Below are 17,020 nucleotides of genomic sequence, written 5' to 3'. Positions count from 1 at the left end.
ACTGTGCGTGAAAAATCGTTTATCTTTCCACATAACGAATGAACGCCACTTACGAAGTGTATGAAAAAGTACACAATAACAATGAAGTTTATAATAAAGGTCTGGGGAAAAAAATTCGAAACGATTGTCTTACTAGTAATGAAGATATATTAAAGATTGAACGAAATTGGCAATGAGCACTCGTATAATCTCACATTTGCTTATTTCAGCATTTTGTTTCTTCTTGGCTTGGCCCATTCCTGTCACAGCCTTCTGTCTTTTTATTAATACTTTTTTCTTGATCCTTTTCCCTTTGTGTTCACCCTTTGCGATCTCTGATGGGATTTTTTTATATAAAAAACTCTAGTATTTTAGCCAGGGACGAATGAAATTTCGGGTTCAGTCGGTGATGAATCTCAGATTAATTAATAGCTTGTAATTTCATTCGGCATGAGATAAGTTGAAAAAATTGATTCACAATTTCGAATTAACAAAATTAATTTAAAGTGATTATTTCTTTAATAATAGGAAGTAAAAATCGAGCTAATTTAGACACCCATAAAATACGATCCTTCGGAGATGGTCTACCTCAAAGGATTACGAGGCTGTCACAATTTATAATAAATCTTAACACCTTGGAAGTACATTTGAATAAACGATCGTTTTGTATCATGGTGTAATAGAATGATCACCGCAAATGGAATAGATCGTTTTTCCTACTAATTTTTTTCGAACGTCTGCGAGTTTCTATAAATAATAAAAAAAAAATGCGAGTACGTTTATCCGAAATTTTCACGGGGCTGAGCTGAAAACCCTACCCGAAAAATATCACCTGCGCAAACGATTACAAGAGACGTCGAATCGGAGTGTACAAACATGCCGAGAGTTTCCATTGACGAAACGTCAAAAGGCCTATCTCACGGTGCTTGACCCTCAAAAGCATCACGAATCGGTGGATCATGTTTTGAAGAACACGAGTGATTTTCAAAGCAAGCTCAACAACGCCCCGAATCCACAGAATCATTTTTCTATTTTTACAGAGACGCAACTGCCAGAATTCGAACGGACGAATGGAAAAACCGAATCACCTTGTTGAAATGGTAAAAATTTTATCGAATTCAACTTTATTCGACAATTATCAAATAAATTCTCTTACCGTTTATCGAGAAAAAAAAAAACGAAAAGTACGAGAATAAACAATGTTGAAAAACGCGACTCGAGTTCGAGGACTCCGAAAAAGATGTTGCGAAATTGAGCCTCGAGGATACATCGACCCCTTAAGACCGAAAAATATTTATCGAGAAAAAATGGCAACGTTTCGTTACGAAGAAGATTGACCTCGAGTGCTCAACGGGAGGTTCACATTATTCAGATATATTCAGGAAAACTTTGGTGAATGGAAAGGTTCCGGGAAAATATTCGCAAAGATAACAAATCGGAGGTTTCTCCCCGAGATTTATGAGAACTTTGAGCCAAAGTTATTCTTAGATTTTCTGAGATTCTTGATGCACGAAACGACGAGCGCTCTCGTCTCAGTTTCAAGATATCCATAAATGCAGTAATTCCCCGCTGCTACGAAAGGCACCAGTCAATTCAAATTTCCTCGAGATTTAATTCTTTGTCGATTAATCACTCATGAGCGAGCACGAAAAATATTTTTTCTTGAATTTTCTACCAATCGTGCAAGATCTTGACGAATTTTCTCGTGCATACTAAACAGATATTTTTTTCTCTGTGTTCAAGTTTTTCATTGCTTGGAGAAAAATTTAATACGCAGAATATTAAAATTGTCGAGGAGTATTGTAACGATTATTGATAAAGTGATCGTTTGATTTTTCCAGGAGAACAAAAATTATTAAAAAAAACTCGAAGTTTCGTTTCATTTGCAAAGCTCCGAATTAAAAAAAGAGTATGTCATCGAATGGAACTGGGAGAAATCGAAGTTTCCTAATAATTTTGAAGATCTTGGAGTTGTCAGAATTTTCGTCACTCGTTAATTCTTGACAAACAAACCAAAAATGCTTATAACGTTCGAACAAGCAAATCACTGTGTGATAATTTGACTGAATGACTTATAATGGGAGCAGGGGAAGAATAAAAGGGATGAAGCAAAGCGACGAATCGTTTAAACATTATGTGCATTGTTATTATTGTGTAAAAGCCTTTAAATCGTTACACTTTTTAAATAATTCTTCGACACTAATAAACTTTTGGCTGCTATATCTCTCGATAATAAGTAATTACAATGATAGGGGCTGAGGGGCGAGCATTGACGAGTAAAGATTCACAGATCACTGGGAATTCGAAAAATTTTAAATTTTCATAGTATTATTATCAATCATTTGAGAATTAAAAAAAAAAAAAGCATTTTCTGTTCGTCGAACGCAAATCACAATTTTTCTAGTCCATTTCGTAAAGGAAAAAGTAAAGAAAAAGAGAGAAAAGCGTAACTAAAAACGATTATGACTTTTGGTATCGACGCGCGTCTTGTTTCCTCTCATGGAATGAACGAGAAAAATAGTAATTTACGCGAATGAATTGTTTCAGAGTGAACGTAGCTCAATATTGTGAAACAATTGATAATAAACGAATGAGAAAGGAGCAATTTGTTTGCAAATCGTCCAATTTTCATCGGAGAGAAAATATTCAAGAGTCAATTAAAATATTTCACTTGTTTTTCTTTCTCTTTCTTTCGTTCTTTATCATAAAAATGTTTTCGTCAATCCCACGATTTGATTCTGAGTTCGGGTTTAAGAACGGACCAATTGGGCGAGTGTTTTTCATAGGAGAGCCAATTGAAATCATCGACGCAATCCCAATTGTTGATTTTGGTGTCGAGCCCAGCGAGATTAAAATGACTCTGTTGATCTTCGTAAGTCCAGTTGTAAGGAGCTACTCGGATTTTAGTCGAGTCTTCGATGATGGCTCGACTCGTAACGTGAAGATAAAAAGTACAATCGGTGGATGAGTGAAGTCTCAGTTGTTGGCACGCAAATGCAAAAGTACAAGACGTACAGTCGTGAATAAATACGGATGAGGCTACCGGCCCGACGAGAATCGTGCAATTTTTAATATTAACCATGTGCAAAGTACTCGGTGTCCCATAAATTTTAATCGTGCATCTTGTAAGATCTATTAACGTCACGTCGTTCTTATTAACATTTTCAGCATCGAGACAGAGCCTTTCGTCGCTTTTACCAGCAACAACGCAAGAACTCTCACCGTGAATATTCGAAAATTCATTTTTCTGTTTGCCAATAGGACCGTTATTAACATTGTTAGTTTCTACTATTTTCAAATCCTTCAGACCGTCGACGACGTCATTAGCTTTTTCGCTTTGCGGCTTCTTCGCTGCACGACGGTTTTTAAAACCAAACTTTTTCTTCGGTAACAATTTCAACTCCATTTCCGTCGCTTCGCTCTCCAGTAACTGAAGACTTTCCTGAGCTTTTCTTATGTCGTAAACTTTGAGGAATAGCTTCGACTGTGACAAGTAATTTTTCAAGCTTTCGATCTCTTTGTTTGCTTTGTCAAACAATATTGGCAGAGCCGATGACGCTGTAGTAGGTGCCGAGTCTAAAAGATCTTTCACTTTTTTACAAGATGCGTAAAATGCTTCTTTGAAGTAACTTGTTTGTTCGCACTCCACTACCAGTTGCTGTCGCTCCTCGCGACGCCTCTCGATCACGTTTTTCCGCTCACGGTCCCTCTTGCTTATTCGATCTGACAAACTTCCCTCTATCAAAGATTCCATGATTTTGCTTTTTTCAATGACCCTTTCCTCTATTAATATTTACTTCTCAAGGCTTTTTTGTGGTTTCGGTGGTACGTAGAAAGGATTAGAAGTCGGCTGGGCCAATGAATACTTTACTCGATCAGGGTCACTCGCTTGTGCTTTGCGATATTCAGCTGTCCACTTGCTCGAGCCCAGTTCCTGCAATTGCAAATTCCTCTCTACTTTTTCTCCTTCACTTTCAGAGCTTCTCAAGCATGAATAAGAATTAAGCCAGTATAGTCAATTCTACTGTTAAATCGCCAGTCGAAGCATCCTGACTGGCTAAAAATCTGAGCATAGATTGATTATTCAAGAACTTTGGATGGAAGACAAGCGGTCGAGTGTCAAGGCAATTTTTAGTTTGTGCTGTGATAACATTTTCTGTACAACATACAAACTAGTGGACATAGTTTGATGATATTCCGGCTACTTTGAGTATTTGTATTTCAAATCTGGTTTTTTTGAATGGTCATTCATAAATTCACATGATTCTACATAATTGTATGAGAAATTAATCACTCCAAATAAAAAGATAAAAATCCCAATATTTGATCATGATTACACAAAGCACGAGGAAATCTATAGATTAAAAACAAATTATTTATAATATTGTGGATTTATAGGTAGAATATGATTTTTTCTGAATAATTACATGTCATCGTGTCAATTTCACTATGGAAGTGCATATGATTCATAATTGTTTATATGGCCGTGTACACTGCAACAAGCGTGACAAAAAGACAATCGAAATGTTGAGAAGTGTAAATGATGTGGAAATTTCATATTATCTCAAATATTTGATGAAAGCTGACAAAGCTTATGCGTACATTGTATACGGTTATGTCTCGCATATTCTTAGAATCACTCAATGAAATTCAGAAAAAACGCTTAAAAAAGATGAAACTGACCTGCGCTACTTGTTCGGCATTGGATGTTGCGATCTTGAATAATCCGTAAGCAATAGACGCGCTACCCACACTCCAAAGAATAATCTTTACCAACGCCATGAATGCATAGAACGCATGGAGGAACTTATTATTGTCCTTCCCAAGTTTCTCTGTCAACTTTTCTTATGGAATCCTCACCGGACAAAGTTTCACCAACTTTATAGTAACCCTCGAGTATGAAAGGAAAGTTTTCGTGCATATAATGTCTAAAGTCTGTAAGAAAAAATGCCAAAATTCACATAAATAAATGAAAGTATAGAAAATAAACAAAGAAATGATAGCAATCATCAGATTTATATAAAACAAAAAATTTTCTAGTTTTTCAACTTTGTTAATTTGACATATTTCTATTTATTTGTAGGTTATTCTAACAACCTTCCAAATTATTTTGAAAACTTGAAAGTATATGGGACTTAGTTGTGATCAGAAATTAGGAATTTATTGTGAAAAATGATTCATCACAATTATGGCTTTGACAGGACATGTTTTGAACTTATTGATAATGAAAATGACTCAAAAAAAGTGAATACAAAATTTCGATTGAGACAAACATATTGAGAGAAATTTAAAAAATAATGACTGCTGGTCTGGTTCATAGTTTATGGAAAAACATAAAAAAGACAAGATTTTATAGTCTAAATTTGCATAAAAATTTTGGAGTGCTACACAATATATCAATGTCGTTGTTTTATACTATTTTTGAATGAATTTTTATAAAATTGCTTGACAGAACAATTGAATTTCAGTTCCAGAAACAAAGTAAAAACAATTAACAGAAAATTTCAATCGTAGAAAAGAGAATTCAATGAAAACGACCAGAAAAAGTGAGGTTAGAAAATCAAATACAGTTTTAATTTGCAGAATTTCTTCCGAGCTTTATATTCAATGCTTTGTTTACTATAACGGTTCAACGTAAATTTCTTTGAGATCATTCATCTTGATATTCGTGGGATGGTTAACCTCAAAATGTGTTGATGAAAATCGGGTATATAAATATGAGAAGAAAAGGAGTAAGATTTTGCACGTTCACTCACCTTGCGAAGTGTTCATGCGCCGCCAAATAGCGTAGGAACCAAAAAATGCCGCAATCTCGAAAAAAATCACAAACTTTGCTCCTGTTTTAACGTTATTGAAAAATTCGTTCCTGGGTTTCTTGGATAACATACTAAGACTTGTAAACTGTTGGAGAGTATTTCCTTAAATGGTAATCTATCAATACGCGGCGAGATACGAGACATGAAAGTCTCGAAGTCTCGAGGCATTGAGCCGCGCCTGGTAATGGTAAATGGAGGAGAAGGGGCAAACAAGAAGGCTCCTCTATGGGATCACAACACAAACGCAACCGGCACCGAAAAGTATGAACGCCTCCTGTTTTACAAACAAGTATATAAAAATAAAACACAGTGCGTCTCATCATCTTCTCGTCTTCTCACACAGTCAAAACAATCGATTAATTAAGTAAACTCGGAACCAAATGCGGTAAACACATAACACGTACGATCAGAAATCACGAATTTTATATTTTTTTGCAATCGTAAATACAATTTATGATACAACATTTTTTCCTCCCCACAATAGATCGATGAGAAAAAATAATTGTGACCATTGACTCTATTGTTTGCGAGTGTCCATGACAGTACAACAGTACAATGCTTTATTAGTGGGATATTCTCGGTGATAATGACAGAAAATACTTCATGAATATTCTCAAATTTTTAAAATGGAACCATATAATTTATCAATAGTTTCTCAAATTTTCACTGAAAATCGTTATTTTTCGGTCACGCAAGAAGTTGAGTGATATGATGAAAATAAATTCGCTACCATGCATAAGCGTAGTTTCAATTAATCATGGGGAAAATTTTGATTGATTCGTCAAAATTCAATATTTCGAACAGAAAAAAATCTGCACATTTTTTGCTCCTCCCTGCACCCTCAACAAACGAATTGATGTCTACAGTTTTTAGTTTCAAGAGAGAGGTCTTTATCAAGAAAAAATAATGTCTTCAATGTTTTGTGATTTCTAGTGTAATTTATTGAAAACTCATCTGTACATATACACTTTATTTATTTATTAATTTTTTTTTCACTCCACTCCTCGTTATCATGAAACTTCGAGCTATTGCTAACTATTTCACATATGAAAACATCGTATTTGTTTCGTTTGTTCCGTAATCCATTCCGACATATATATATTCTTATCCCATTAACTGCCACTGCTTGTCGTGGTACGAAAATTTAATGATCCGATTTATTCCATTTTTATTTCATTATTTTATAGCACAAAATACAATTTTCAAACGATCAAAAAGAACGCCTTTTTCAAAATTGTTTCATTATATTTCTAGCATAAAATACGATTTTCAAACGATCGGGAAGAAGGTATTTTCGTTCGTATTATTCATTCGCGTTCAATTATTTCGGTTTTACATTTCAATTTTCTATCGTTTACGACGCCCTCAATGTGTTTGTAAAAAACGAGAACAAAAAATATATATTATCTTTTTTTGTGTGTTCGTGTATTTGAGTTTTATTTCACTTTTCATTTACTAGGCGGCATTACAAGAAATTGTATGAAACACATTTTTATTTTGCAATGCTTCTCTATTTGAACGCGCGCAATTTTATTTCGCTTAAATTTTCATTCTTCATCATTCTCAAAGCGAGACGTTTTTGCGTCTTGTTTCTTTGAATATTGATAGAAAATATGGCAGTTAATAAGAAAGAGGTAACGTTTGTAATAGCATTTCGTTTCGTTATTTCTTATTTATCTTCTTCTTCTTTTTCTTCTGCTTCTCTATTTGCCCCTCGTTTCCTTCACAACGTTAAGTATGCTCACCCGTCATATAAAATAGCTGAATTATACAATTTTAAATAAAACCTAGATTTTCCGTATTAGCGATAATTATTTCTTTCAAATAATTCATTTTTTATTATTATTCTCCGTATCTCACAAGCAAAACAAAAACTCGTTGATTGATTTTCGTCCCGATCGAATTGCAACTGGATTTTTTTCGTTTTTTTGTTGTTGTTGCTGTTTTTTTTTTCTTTTTATATTTAATATCTAAAAAATCTTCTCTCACGCGTACTTTTGTTTTCAAAAAATTCGCTTAAAAAACCAAAAAAAAAGTGATATTTTTTGTCCCGGTTTTAGAATTGCCTTTTGTCTCTTTTTCTCACGTTCGTTCATTTCTTTGCTTAGTGCCTTGCCCGATCGATGCTCTGCCGCCCCTGAACACTTGTCGTTCGTTCGAGCTGTAAAGTGTGTTTTTCTTTTTGTACTCAATTTTTATCGATTGGCACAAAAACAAATTCAATGCTTTGGTGTTTCTTTTTCTCTCTCCAACGCTTCGATCGCACGTTCACACGACTCCACATGTTTTACGTTGCTCCTCTTGCTCGTTTTTTTTCCTCCTATTTTCCACCAACCTTTTCCGTTTATTCTCAAAGTTTTTTCCTTCCAGCCCAAAATACTTGCCCGGTCCGTAGAATTTTTATAACCGTTTTTTTCTACACTTACGCTTAGAACTTCGAATGCTATGAATGAGTTTTGGGTTATCTTCTATTTCGTCTTATACTATCTCGGTTATCGCTTATTATGCTCTTTCTGCTTCCGATTAAATGGCAAATTCAAGATTCCCCTATTCACCATTACTCAAAAGTCGCGAAAAAAGTAACGAGGAAGAAATAATAAAAGAATTTTATCCGATACAAATAAAATGACCCGAGGAATCGTTACTGAAATAAGAATTTCGACGCTTCGACATTTTCAATATTTTCAACACTATCGATTCGACAGTACGAATGTAGAGACGTACGAATTTATTATTGAAAAAAATAATAATCATAATTCCCTGACAAATTATTGGAAAAATTTTTGACGAACTCAACTTTTCGATTCTTTTCGAATAGGCTCGAATTTTTCATGGAGTTTCTTAGCTTTTTAATATGTATTTTGTAATCCTAAAAATCGTGAATGCTTTATACATTTTTGTATAAAATCGATCGGACTTGAAAAATTTTCAAGTCATGAAACGAATGAGCTTCTTGAATATTGCATTTTTGAAAATTCGTTTAGAATTTTGAAACAAGAAAATGCGATAATAAACTAAGTATGTTTGGGCGAACACCAGCGAATTTGTTTCACAAGAGCATACAATTTCTAAAAAAACATTGTATTAATTTATTTTTCAGTACTACTTTTCTTGTATTCAATCAATGTCAATAAGGAAATCGAAATAATGTCCGAATTCACGAAAAATTTCATTCATATCTCCAATTACCGAATTCTTGTAATAGAAAAATGTTGGTTTCGTAAAAACAATTGTAAAACATGTCCAACTCCAGCATTCGCAGAGATAGCAAAAGAGGGAGAGAGAGAGAGAGAGAGAGAGAGAGAGAGAGAGAGAGAAAATGTGTCCGGGTGTTGCGTATCGAAGGAGAAAATGCGAGAGATTCTATCGTCATTGGCAATCAAGGGCGAAAAAAAAACAGAATTGTGCCCGAGGTGTTCGTGTCGATAACACGAAATGCAAACAGGTTTGAATAACAACAAAGGTACAAGGCATCAAGATGCCTTAAATCTTGCGACAGATCGCGTACAAAGTATCATCAAATTACTTGTTATTCTTTGCCTCGTTTCTCGTAAGAGCATTTCATCGTTTAGCTCGTTTTTGTTTCCATCAGCATATTTTTCCTTTCATTTCATGAGCATCCTATTTCATATTTTTTCCACTTTCGTTCTCGATCTTTCCGCTTTGTTTTAGCTTTTGTTTTCTTTTTTCTTATTTTTTTTCGTTTCGTTTCAATGCGTTTTCTCTTAAGATCGGGCATGAGAGAATGAACGCGAGAGATGGTCAACAGGACAGTCTTTTGAACACCATTGGGTCATGGGAGTACTGATGAACTGTAGTTCGCTACGACACCATTTCGTGCCAACCACTACCATTTGAAGAGTTGCTCTCGGGGGATGCTGAAAGAAAAGAAAATGCCGAAAATACGCAAAAAAAATGACATCGAGCTCTCTCGCTCAACGATAATCGATCAAATTTTTTTCTTCGTTCCGTCTCTTTTCTTTCTGTTTTTTTTTTCTTCTCATTTTCTTTACACCTTCTTACATATTCGCAATAATACGTAATCGCTAAAATTACTTAACTAACGATCTTCTTTTATTTCTCTTAAACTTAATGTTTCTTTTTTTCCTTTCGTGTTTTGTAATTCTCTTAACTATTAAATCCGGTCAGAAGAATTGATGTGCTTCATATATATATCATATGTATGTATCTATGTTTATAAGTATCATTTTCACTCTCTTTATCTTTCTTACTTTTTAGAATTGAATTTCTTTTAATATCGCTTTGTTATTGTTTTTGTTATTGGTTTTAATAATAGAACTTTTTCGAGGCAAAATCTACGAACTAACCAGTCTTAGCATTGTCGACTCGTTCCGGCGAGGCAGATCTTGGTCCCCATATCCGTACGCTACAATCGTCCGATACCGATGCCATCATCTGGTGATATACCGGATTCCATGAGACGCAATTAACCGTTCTGCTGTGACCCGTTAATGTCGCTATTGGCAATTCACGCTTTATGTGCCAAACGTAAACTTTGTTGTCTGCGGTGAAAAATAACGTATCGAAACGTGAATTATTCATAAGCAATGGTATAACGATTCGTAGGATTTTAGTGAAGCAATCAAACCGCAAACTTTTCATTTTAGTTTTCCCCGTTCAGAAATTTCTTCATGTATATTTTGAGCCATGAAGCCACGTGGAAAGAACTTCGAAAGCATTATTTTTCGTAACTGTAAAATTACCTTCACTTCCGGACGCAATGAAATCTTGATTGACACCACCGAAACAACTGTGAATCGTAAAATGTCCCTGAGTCACCCCCTGGAAACGTCTCACGAGGCATCTGTCCTGTAAGTCCCAGAGATGAACACCTTGATTAGCAACGTTGAGAAGAGCGAGACGATCGGCTTTGTTGACGCTGAACGACATGACCGGATGGTCCTCTTGCAATCTGCACAACAAAATATCCGCATAATTGGATAAAAGAAAAACAACAAAAATTCACGTGACTGAGGACGGTAAGAACATTTTTTTTTACCAACTCATGACCCCCAAAAATATAGAAGGTAAAAGACTTTGATACGATATACTGTTATATTGATCAAAAATTACAGATGATCTGAAAAAAGAATTAGTTAGTTTATACCTTCGAAATGAAAGTTGAGTAACATATCAATTTTAATACATTTTTTCGTGCAAATTTTAAGAGTTTATGTCTCTCCCTCGATTGTCAAATAAAATTATAAGTTTAAATCGTATCATAGAGTAGTTGCAACAGCTACACACAAAGAAAAATTGAGAAATGTTTTGAGCTCAAAATTGACAAGTCTACGAAAAACTAAATAATAAAATATAAGCGATTAACTTACATTGTGAAATCGCACAACTCGTCAAAATTGTAACTACGAATACGGTGATGAGAGTCAGCAGCAAGAACGGTTTTGCCGTCGCTACGACACCACAAACACTTGACCCTAACGCCTTCCCACGAATCAAGCACATTGCCGTCCATGTCCTTTGTTATTTAAAAAATAAACGAAAGATAAAATTGAGTCTTTCGACCATTATCAGCTGAGAAATAAGATAGAGACGAAATAAAAATTGTCTTACACATTGGTAAAATTGTCCACGCAGACCGCCTGTTACAAATTTATTTGCATCACGGTGCCATGCACAGGCGGTGAGCGAATCTTCGGTGCTTTGGGTCAGTTTGACTCGGAGCTCGCAGTCCGGAGTGTCGACGCTCCATAGCCAGAGCTCTGGACAATCTTCTGGGCCGCAAGCAATCAAATGACTGCTGTCCGGGCTCCACGCGATTAACGCAACGCCGTATGTGTGACCTTCTAGAGTTTTCCTGTGCGTTACTCTAAGTGTTTCCTAAAAGAAATGATCATGCAGTTAATCATTGAATCGTAGGAAGATCGACAGGCGAAATATTCGACAAAATAATAATACAGGAAGGACGAAAAAGGATTTTGGAATTTCCATTGAGCATTGAACTAACGAACTGGTTTATACTTTACAAATGTTTACTTACAGGATCAACGTCCCAAATGATAACGGTCATGTCTTTCGAGCCCGTGGCAAGTTTTAAACCGTCTGGTGAGAACTTACAGTACCAAACTTCGTCGCAATGGTCGTTGAGCACTTGGGTTGTGTAGCAAGGAAATTGTTCTTTGCTGCAGGTGTGATCAACGAGCAGAGAAACATTCTCCAGAGTCGATTGCTGCAGAAATACCAAAATTTAAAGTTTCAAGTATAAAGTCTGAATAATTGTAACATGAAAGGAACACAACTTCGTTAATTCTACATTGAGTATGTAAACGATGAACAGCGAAAAAAATCCGTTAATATTTACAAAAATTATTAATCTAAATAATTCTGTTGAACTATTCAACACATTTTATTCTATTTTACAATGCAAGGCGATAAAAATTAATGAATAAATGAAACCTAATAAAACCTCCATATATTTATGCGTACAGTTTTTCGAACGCAAATTTTTTCATCCATACCTGTGTATGCGTAATGTGATACGTGCATTGTTGATTTTGCATCTCAACTGCCTGACAGAGGAGTGAGCGAAGGCGCCGTGGTGGTAGCATTATCGAAGGTGGTAAATATCTTTGTAGTCGGTCCATAAGTGCGGCTCTCGAAGCCGAACCTTTGCCGTCCCAGCCGGCGCGTGTCTGTTAACAATCGTCTATTTGCTAGTGATGAAAATTTCACGATCTTACAGTGTCTTGGACGATTTGACGTGGGAACAAAGATGGAAACAAAAATACAAAAAAAAAAACATAAAACGAAAACGTTATACATCGTCGTTGTATTCTGTTTTACTATCATTATGAATTTATCAACACAATCATTTGACAAAATAAGGGCAAGATTTATCGCATTTTCAATATTGAATAAACCTTGAAAATACACGATTGAATTTTACACGCCGTTTCAATATTCATTTTAATCTTCAAACATTGAAGAGTGAAAAAGTCAACCATCTTTTGAAAGCTTCATTGAGTCATTTTGTTCCTCCAAATAGTCATGAATGGGAAAAAGTTTAATTACGTTTTGAATTGTGAGTGAGACATATATCGTCAGAGTACCTGAAGCTCGTCGCGTCCGCTGCACATCATAAAAGCGGACAGTTGATGAACCCGACCAGTATTGTGCCCGAGGGGCGTTAGTTCATTTCGAAGTACTTGGAGGGCCTCAAGCACGAGCCCTTCCTCGAGATACTCCAGATATTTTTGCTCCAGTAGCAAAAATTTCATTTCCTGCAAAAGAACAAAATACAGATTTATTTATATTGTTTTGTTTTAAAATCAAGATCGTGTTGCTTGATTCAAATATTGTAATCAAGATATCCAGCGTGAAATTCTGATTTCTAAATTAGTCCCATGCCTAATCGTCAAATGAAAAAATGGTACGTACCACAAGACTCTGATTAGCACCGTTGAGGAAAGACTTGAGTTCGTTGAGATCATGATCTGCCTTGTTCCAATCTCCGTCCATGACGTGTTGTCGGAATTTTGCAGCTGCTGGATGATCCAGACGACAGCCGGATTCTTGCATTAGCTGATCAGCTGTTCGACTGAAATTATTCTTTCCTTTATTCTGGTATTTTACTATAGAAAGAGCAGACTTTAATTCGTTCAGTGTTTAATTTAATTAAAAACATGAAACCTTCGTAATGAAAAGTTCGGTGACGTTGAGTAAGTTTGAAATATTCCACTTTTCTGTACCAAAGCATAAAAAAAAATTCGAAAAATGTTCTCAAACGTTTTTAAAAATTTGCTTGTTTTCAAAGTGATTCGTCAATGATTATTTGATACCCGTACTGTGAAGGGTTCCTCGACTTTCATGGATAAACTTACTCAAGTCCAACCGTCTTCAAGTGTTGTCCGATGAGTCTAACAATATCCTGATTAGTCTTGTCCATAATTTTTGGAGGTCCAGGAGCCTGGTTACTCTCGCCATTGACTCCATTCACATCTCCGTCACATCTCAAGAGAGAATTTCCGTTCGAATGATTGCCTCCGCCTTCGGAAGTTGCGCCGTTTTGTTGCGGTCCCGCAGAGATGGGCGCTCCATTGGACGCTTGCTGCATCACTCTGCCATCGAAAAAGTAGGATTGAGAATGGAAAAATGGTAAAAATCATGTTTGACCTCGAGTTTAATTTAATTTTTGCAGCTCAAAGTCACTCTTATTCACAGAATAGTCGAGCTCAATTTTGAATGTCGTATGTTTCAATATTTTCAGATTATTGATCGCTCGATAACATTTAGCTTGGCAAATAAATTAATGATTTCATACAACTTTTCTTTTGTACTTTTTGTTTGTCATAGAAAAACATTTATTTGAATTTGAGCAATAAAAAAATGTTCTTTTCCCAGTACGAAATTTTGAATGCATTTACTATTGAATCCACTTTGAATACAAAATATCCAAAATCAGTGCGACAATTTTGACAGTAAAAAGCACAACATCAAAGTCTGCGTTCCAAAAATTAGCGATAAAGAAAAGCAAGATTTGGCTCTTTCAATTATTCAATCCCAAAGTTCTAATAAAATGTGAAAGAACTTTTATTCCGAATCTACTTGTAACGTAGATATGAAAATAGTTCTCTAGGTCACTGACCAAATCAAGACTATTCAAAATGGAGTTGTGCACAAACAGCGTGTATAGAAATGATTCATCAAATTGAAAACATGGAGATAGTACAAAAAAAATTTTTTTCTGACAACTTCCAAAGATCCACTCGCTATGAATCATATTTTTTGACAGTCAACCGTTGACAGAGTACCAAGAAATCAGCATAATCATTAAAAGAAATAAAAATAAATGATCATGATTTCACAATGGATAACCATTCCATGAGCCACTCATATTTCATATCGCAAAGTAGAATTTTAACCATTGTTCTTTCATTTGATCTAACTGTGTCCAGAAAATTCCTAAAATATGAGAAGAAATTTGTTCTACTTTGGAACGCTGAGGTTTCCAATAAAGAAAAGTATAAACTTTTTATCAGGAAGACAAAAGTTTGGTTCTTGATGTTTTGTCATTCTAGGGGATTTAAAAATAAAATGGTCAAAGAAACTGTTGATAAATTGGACCAATTTTTCAAAATGACGCATTCACATTTATAACCAAATATTTTGATATAGTTTAATATTATTATTTAATATTGAATAGTTTAAAAGCTCAAAGTTTTTTCCAGATAACTCAAGTTTGTTTACAGCTACGAGTTGTTTTCACAGACTTATGCCTGTTATTTGGTGCTCCAAAAATTATAAATACGAACCAATTTTTACGATCATATGTCATTGTTTGGGTTGTATGGAAATATGCTTTTGAGAATTCAAAATGTGAGAGAATAAGGGGAGAGGTGTTCGATAAAGATTCGAAATAGACCTGGAATTGAAGAAATGGGAACACAGAGAAAAAAAAACAAAACAAACAGAGGTTTACCGATAATTCTCCATCCCTGCTGCGTCGGTATGGTACTCGTCCGCTGGTCTTAGGGTAGTCGGGAGTGAACTACGGGACCTTTTGCGCGGTGGCGGAGCGAGTCCACCGTCGTCCGACTCGCCGCTCGAGGCCAGGCTTATGCGCGTACCGCCCCGTTTTTCACACGATTATTGTCTTACTTTTTTCTTCTTCCCCCCGTGGCCGCGACGTGATTAAATCGCGTTGGTGGGGCACCCTTTTGAAAATGTACAGGCAAGCCAGGATAGAGCGATGTTTTCACGTACAAAAGAAAAATTATATCTGATGCAACGAGAGAGTGAAAAGAGAAAGACAGAAGGAGATGGAGAGAAAAAGTAACGAAAACAAAGAGGTTGAACAAATGGAAAATTGAGGAAAATGAAAAATAAAAAAGACGAAAATCTTTCACGACGTACGGCCTCGGATATTTTTTCCGTGCCCCTTCGCCCCGACCCCTCCACTTTTCGTCGAAACGTTTACACTCCTGTGTGCTCTCGTCCGTGATTCTTGCTCGCTATTTCTCGTTTTCTTTCTTTCTCTTTCTCTCTTCTCTCTCTCTCTCTTCCCCACCCGGAGCGTTCTACGCTTTCTCACTCACTCTATCTCTATCTCCTTCGTTCTCATCAACACTGGTAGATATTTATTCAATGTTTTTTTCTTCTCACTCTCCTTTTCCGTTCCTCTTTCTCTCTCTCTCTCTCCCTCTCTCTCTTCTGTAAGCCTCACTCGCTTTCGCACACGAACACGCACTCGCGTATAAACGCTTCTAGCGTCAAAATTCTCTTCTCACGAAACACTAAATATGTTTTTTTCGATGAAACAAGCTCTCGTTCTCAATACTACGGAATAGTTGAGTTGGAAAGAGAAAGATAAATATATATATTGCGATATATGTGTGAGTGCGTGTCTCTCCTTAACGGTGAGCAAAAAAACGACAGGATTCTTGCTTCTCTGCCAAGAGACGTACACGATGAACAATGACTGCCACACAGCTGATACTTGTTTGGATCTCGTCGTTTACGTCACCCAATCAAGAACAGGGAAACCTACGATGCGGAGCTTTCACTCATTCCTTCACATGTGGCGCTTTATTTGTCGTGCATGCTTTGCGAACCATCGAGTCAAATTGACCCACATTACTCAGTCGGTATTGCTACATGCAATTCTCTCGAAATGCGTATATATATATACCGAGTGTCTTGATATATATAGGGATGCAAAAAAGTATTGTCTTCATGGGATGGGCTGATCTTTTATGTGCTGCTATCCTATTTATATAATTTAAGATTGCTATCAGTTACAAAACAACAGGGGCGGGTCGATAACAAAGTAAAACGTATATACATGTATATGTACTTTTCAGTTACCGAGATTCCCCACTGATTAGAATCTTATTTTGTGACAAGAAACTTGAAGCGGAAAAACAAAATTGAAAAACAAAATATGATGACCGTATAATTTCGCAAAACACACTATAAAAGATCAAAATCACCTCCATGTTTCTATGAAACTTGAATTGATAAAATAAATATGAAATATTCCAGATTATCGAAATTCTCAATTGTACGACCGATTTCAACTTTCTTAAATATATATGAGCCGAATCTGTAGAATCAACTGAGTACAGTGGTGCAATTTAACAACTTTCGAAATTGACCACTACAAAAAGTTGGTTTTCCAAGCTGTTTCGATTCGAGTGCATTGCTTTACACATTCGCCACAAGCACGCTGCTGCCTGCTATCGTGCTAG

At 35.8% G+C, this 17,020-nt stretch overlaps 2 protein-coding genes across 4 annotated transcripts; both read right to left on the bottom strand.

The window, feature by feature from the left end:
* Nucleotides 1-2,103: 2,103 nt before the first annotated feature.
* On the bottom strand, nucleotides 2,104-4,800 carry TBCC (Tubulin-binding cofactor C). The gene is made up of 2 exons (XM_043421661.1): nucleotides 4,663-4,800; nucleotides 2,104-3,913 (listed from the first exon to the last, which is right to left on the bottom strand). Exon 2 carries the CDS (start codon nucleotides 3,731-3,733, stop codon nucleotides 2,699-2,701), a length of 1,035 nt encoding a protein of 344 aa, XP_043277596.1. The 5' UTR covers nucleotides 3,734-3,913; nucleotides 4,663-4,800; the 3' UTR covers nucleotides 2,104-2,698.
* Nucleotides 4,801-6,713: 1,913 nt separating this feature from the next.
* LOC122412806 (WD repeat-containing protein 26) lies at nucleotides 6,714-16,274 on the bottom strand. Of its 3 annotated transcripts, none has more exons than XM_043422675.1 (12): nucleotides 15,687-16,274; nucleotides 15,253-15,487; nucleotides 13,655-13,891; nucleotides 13,212-13,371; nucleotides 12,884-13,054; nucleotides 12,293-12,466; nucleotides 11,815-12,003; nucleotides 11,388-11,654; nucleotides 11,147-11,292; nucleotides 10,520-10,728; nucleotides 10,124-10,318; nucleotides 6,714-9,673 (listed from the first exon to the last, which is right to left on the bottom strand). In XM_043422675.1, exons 2-12 carry the CDS (start codon nucleotides 15,264-15,266, stop codon nucleotides 9,618-9,620), a joined length of 1,818 nt encoding a protein of 605 aa, XP_043278610.1. In that variant the 5' UTR covers nucleotides 15,267-15,487; nucleotides 15,687-16,274; the 3' UTR covers nucleotides 6,714-9,617. The 3 variants fall into 3 exon arrangements, with proteins under 3 accessions (XP_043278610.1, XP_043278611.1, XP_043278612.1); XM_043422676.1 differs by having other exon boundaries at nucleotides 15,869-16,274; XM_043422677.1 differs by lacking the exon at nucleotides 15,687-16,274 and having other exon boundaries at nucleotides 15,253-15,641.
* Nucleotides 16,275-17,020: the final 746 nt, after the last annotated feature.

The sequence above is a fragment of the Venturia canescens genome, chromosome 6, assembly GCF_019457755.1.
Source record: "Venturia canescens isolate UGA chromosome 6, ASM1945775v1, whole genome shotgun sequence".
NCBI lineage: Eukaryota > Metazoa > Arthropoda > Insecta > Hymenoptera > Ichneumonidae > Venturia > Venturia canescens.
Note: the sequence above shows the minus strand (reverse complement) of the source record. Positions and strands in the feature narration are given on the sequence as shown.

Coding starts and splice junctions, on each gene's coding strand:
- TBCC (XM_043421661.1), bottom strand. CDS start 3,733: ATGGAATCTTTGATAGAGGGAAGTTTGTCAGATCGAATAAGCAAGAGG.
- LOC122412806 (XM_043422675.1), bottom strand. Junction 10,729..11,146: donor GAGTTGTGCGATTTCACAAT/GTAAGTTAATCG, acceptor TTTGTTGTGCAG/ATTGCAAGAGGACCATCCGG. Junction 10,319..10,519: donor CATTGCGTCCGGAAGTGAAG/GTAATTTTACAG, acceptor TTTTCACCGCAG/ACAACAAAGTTTACGTTTGG.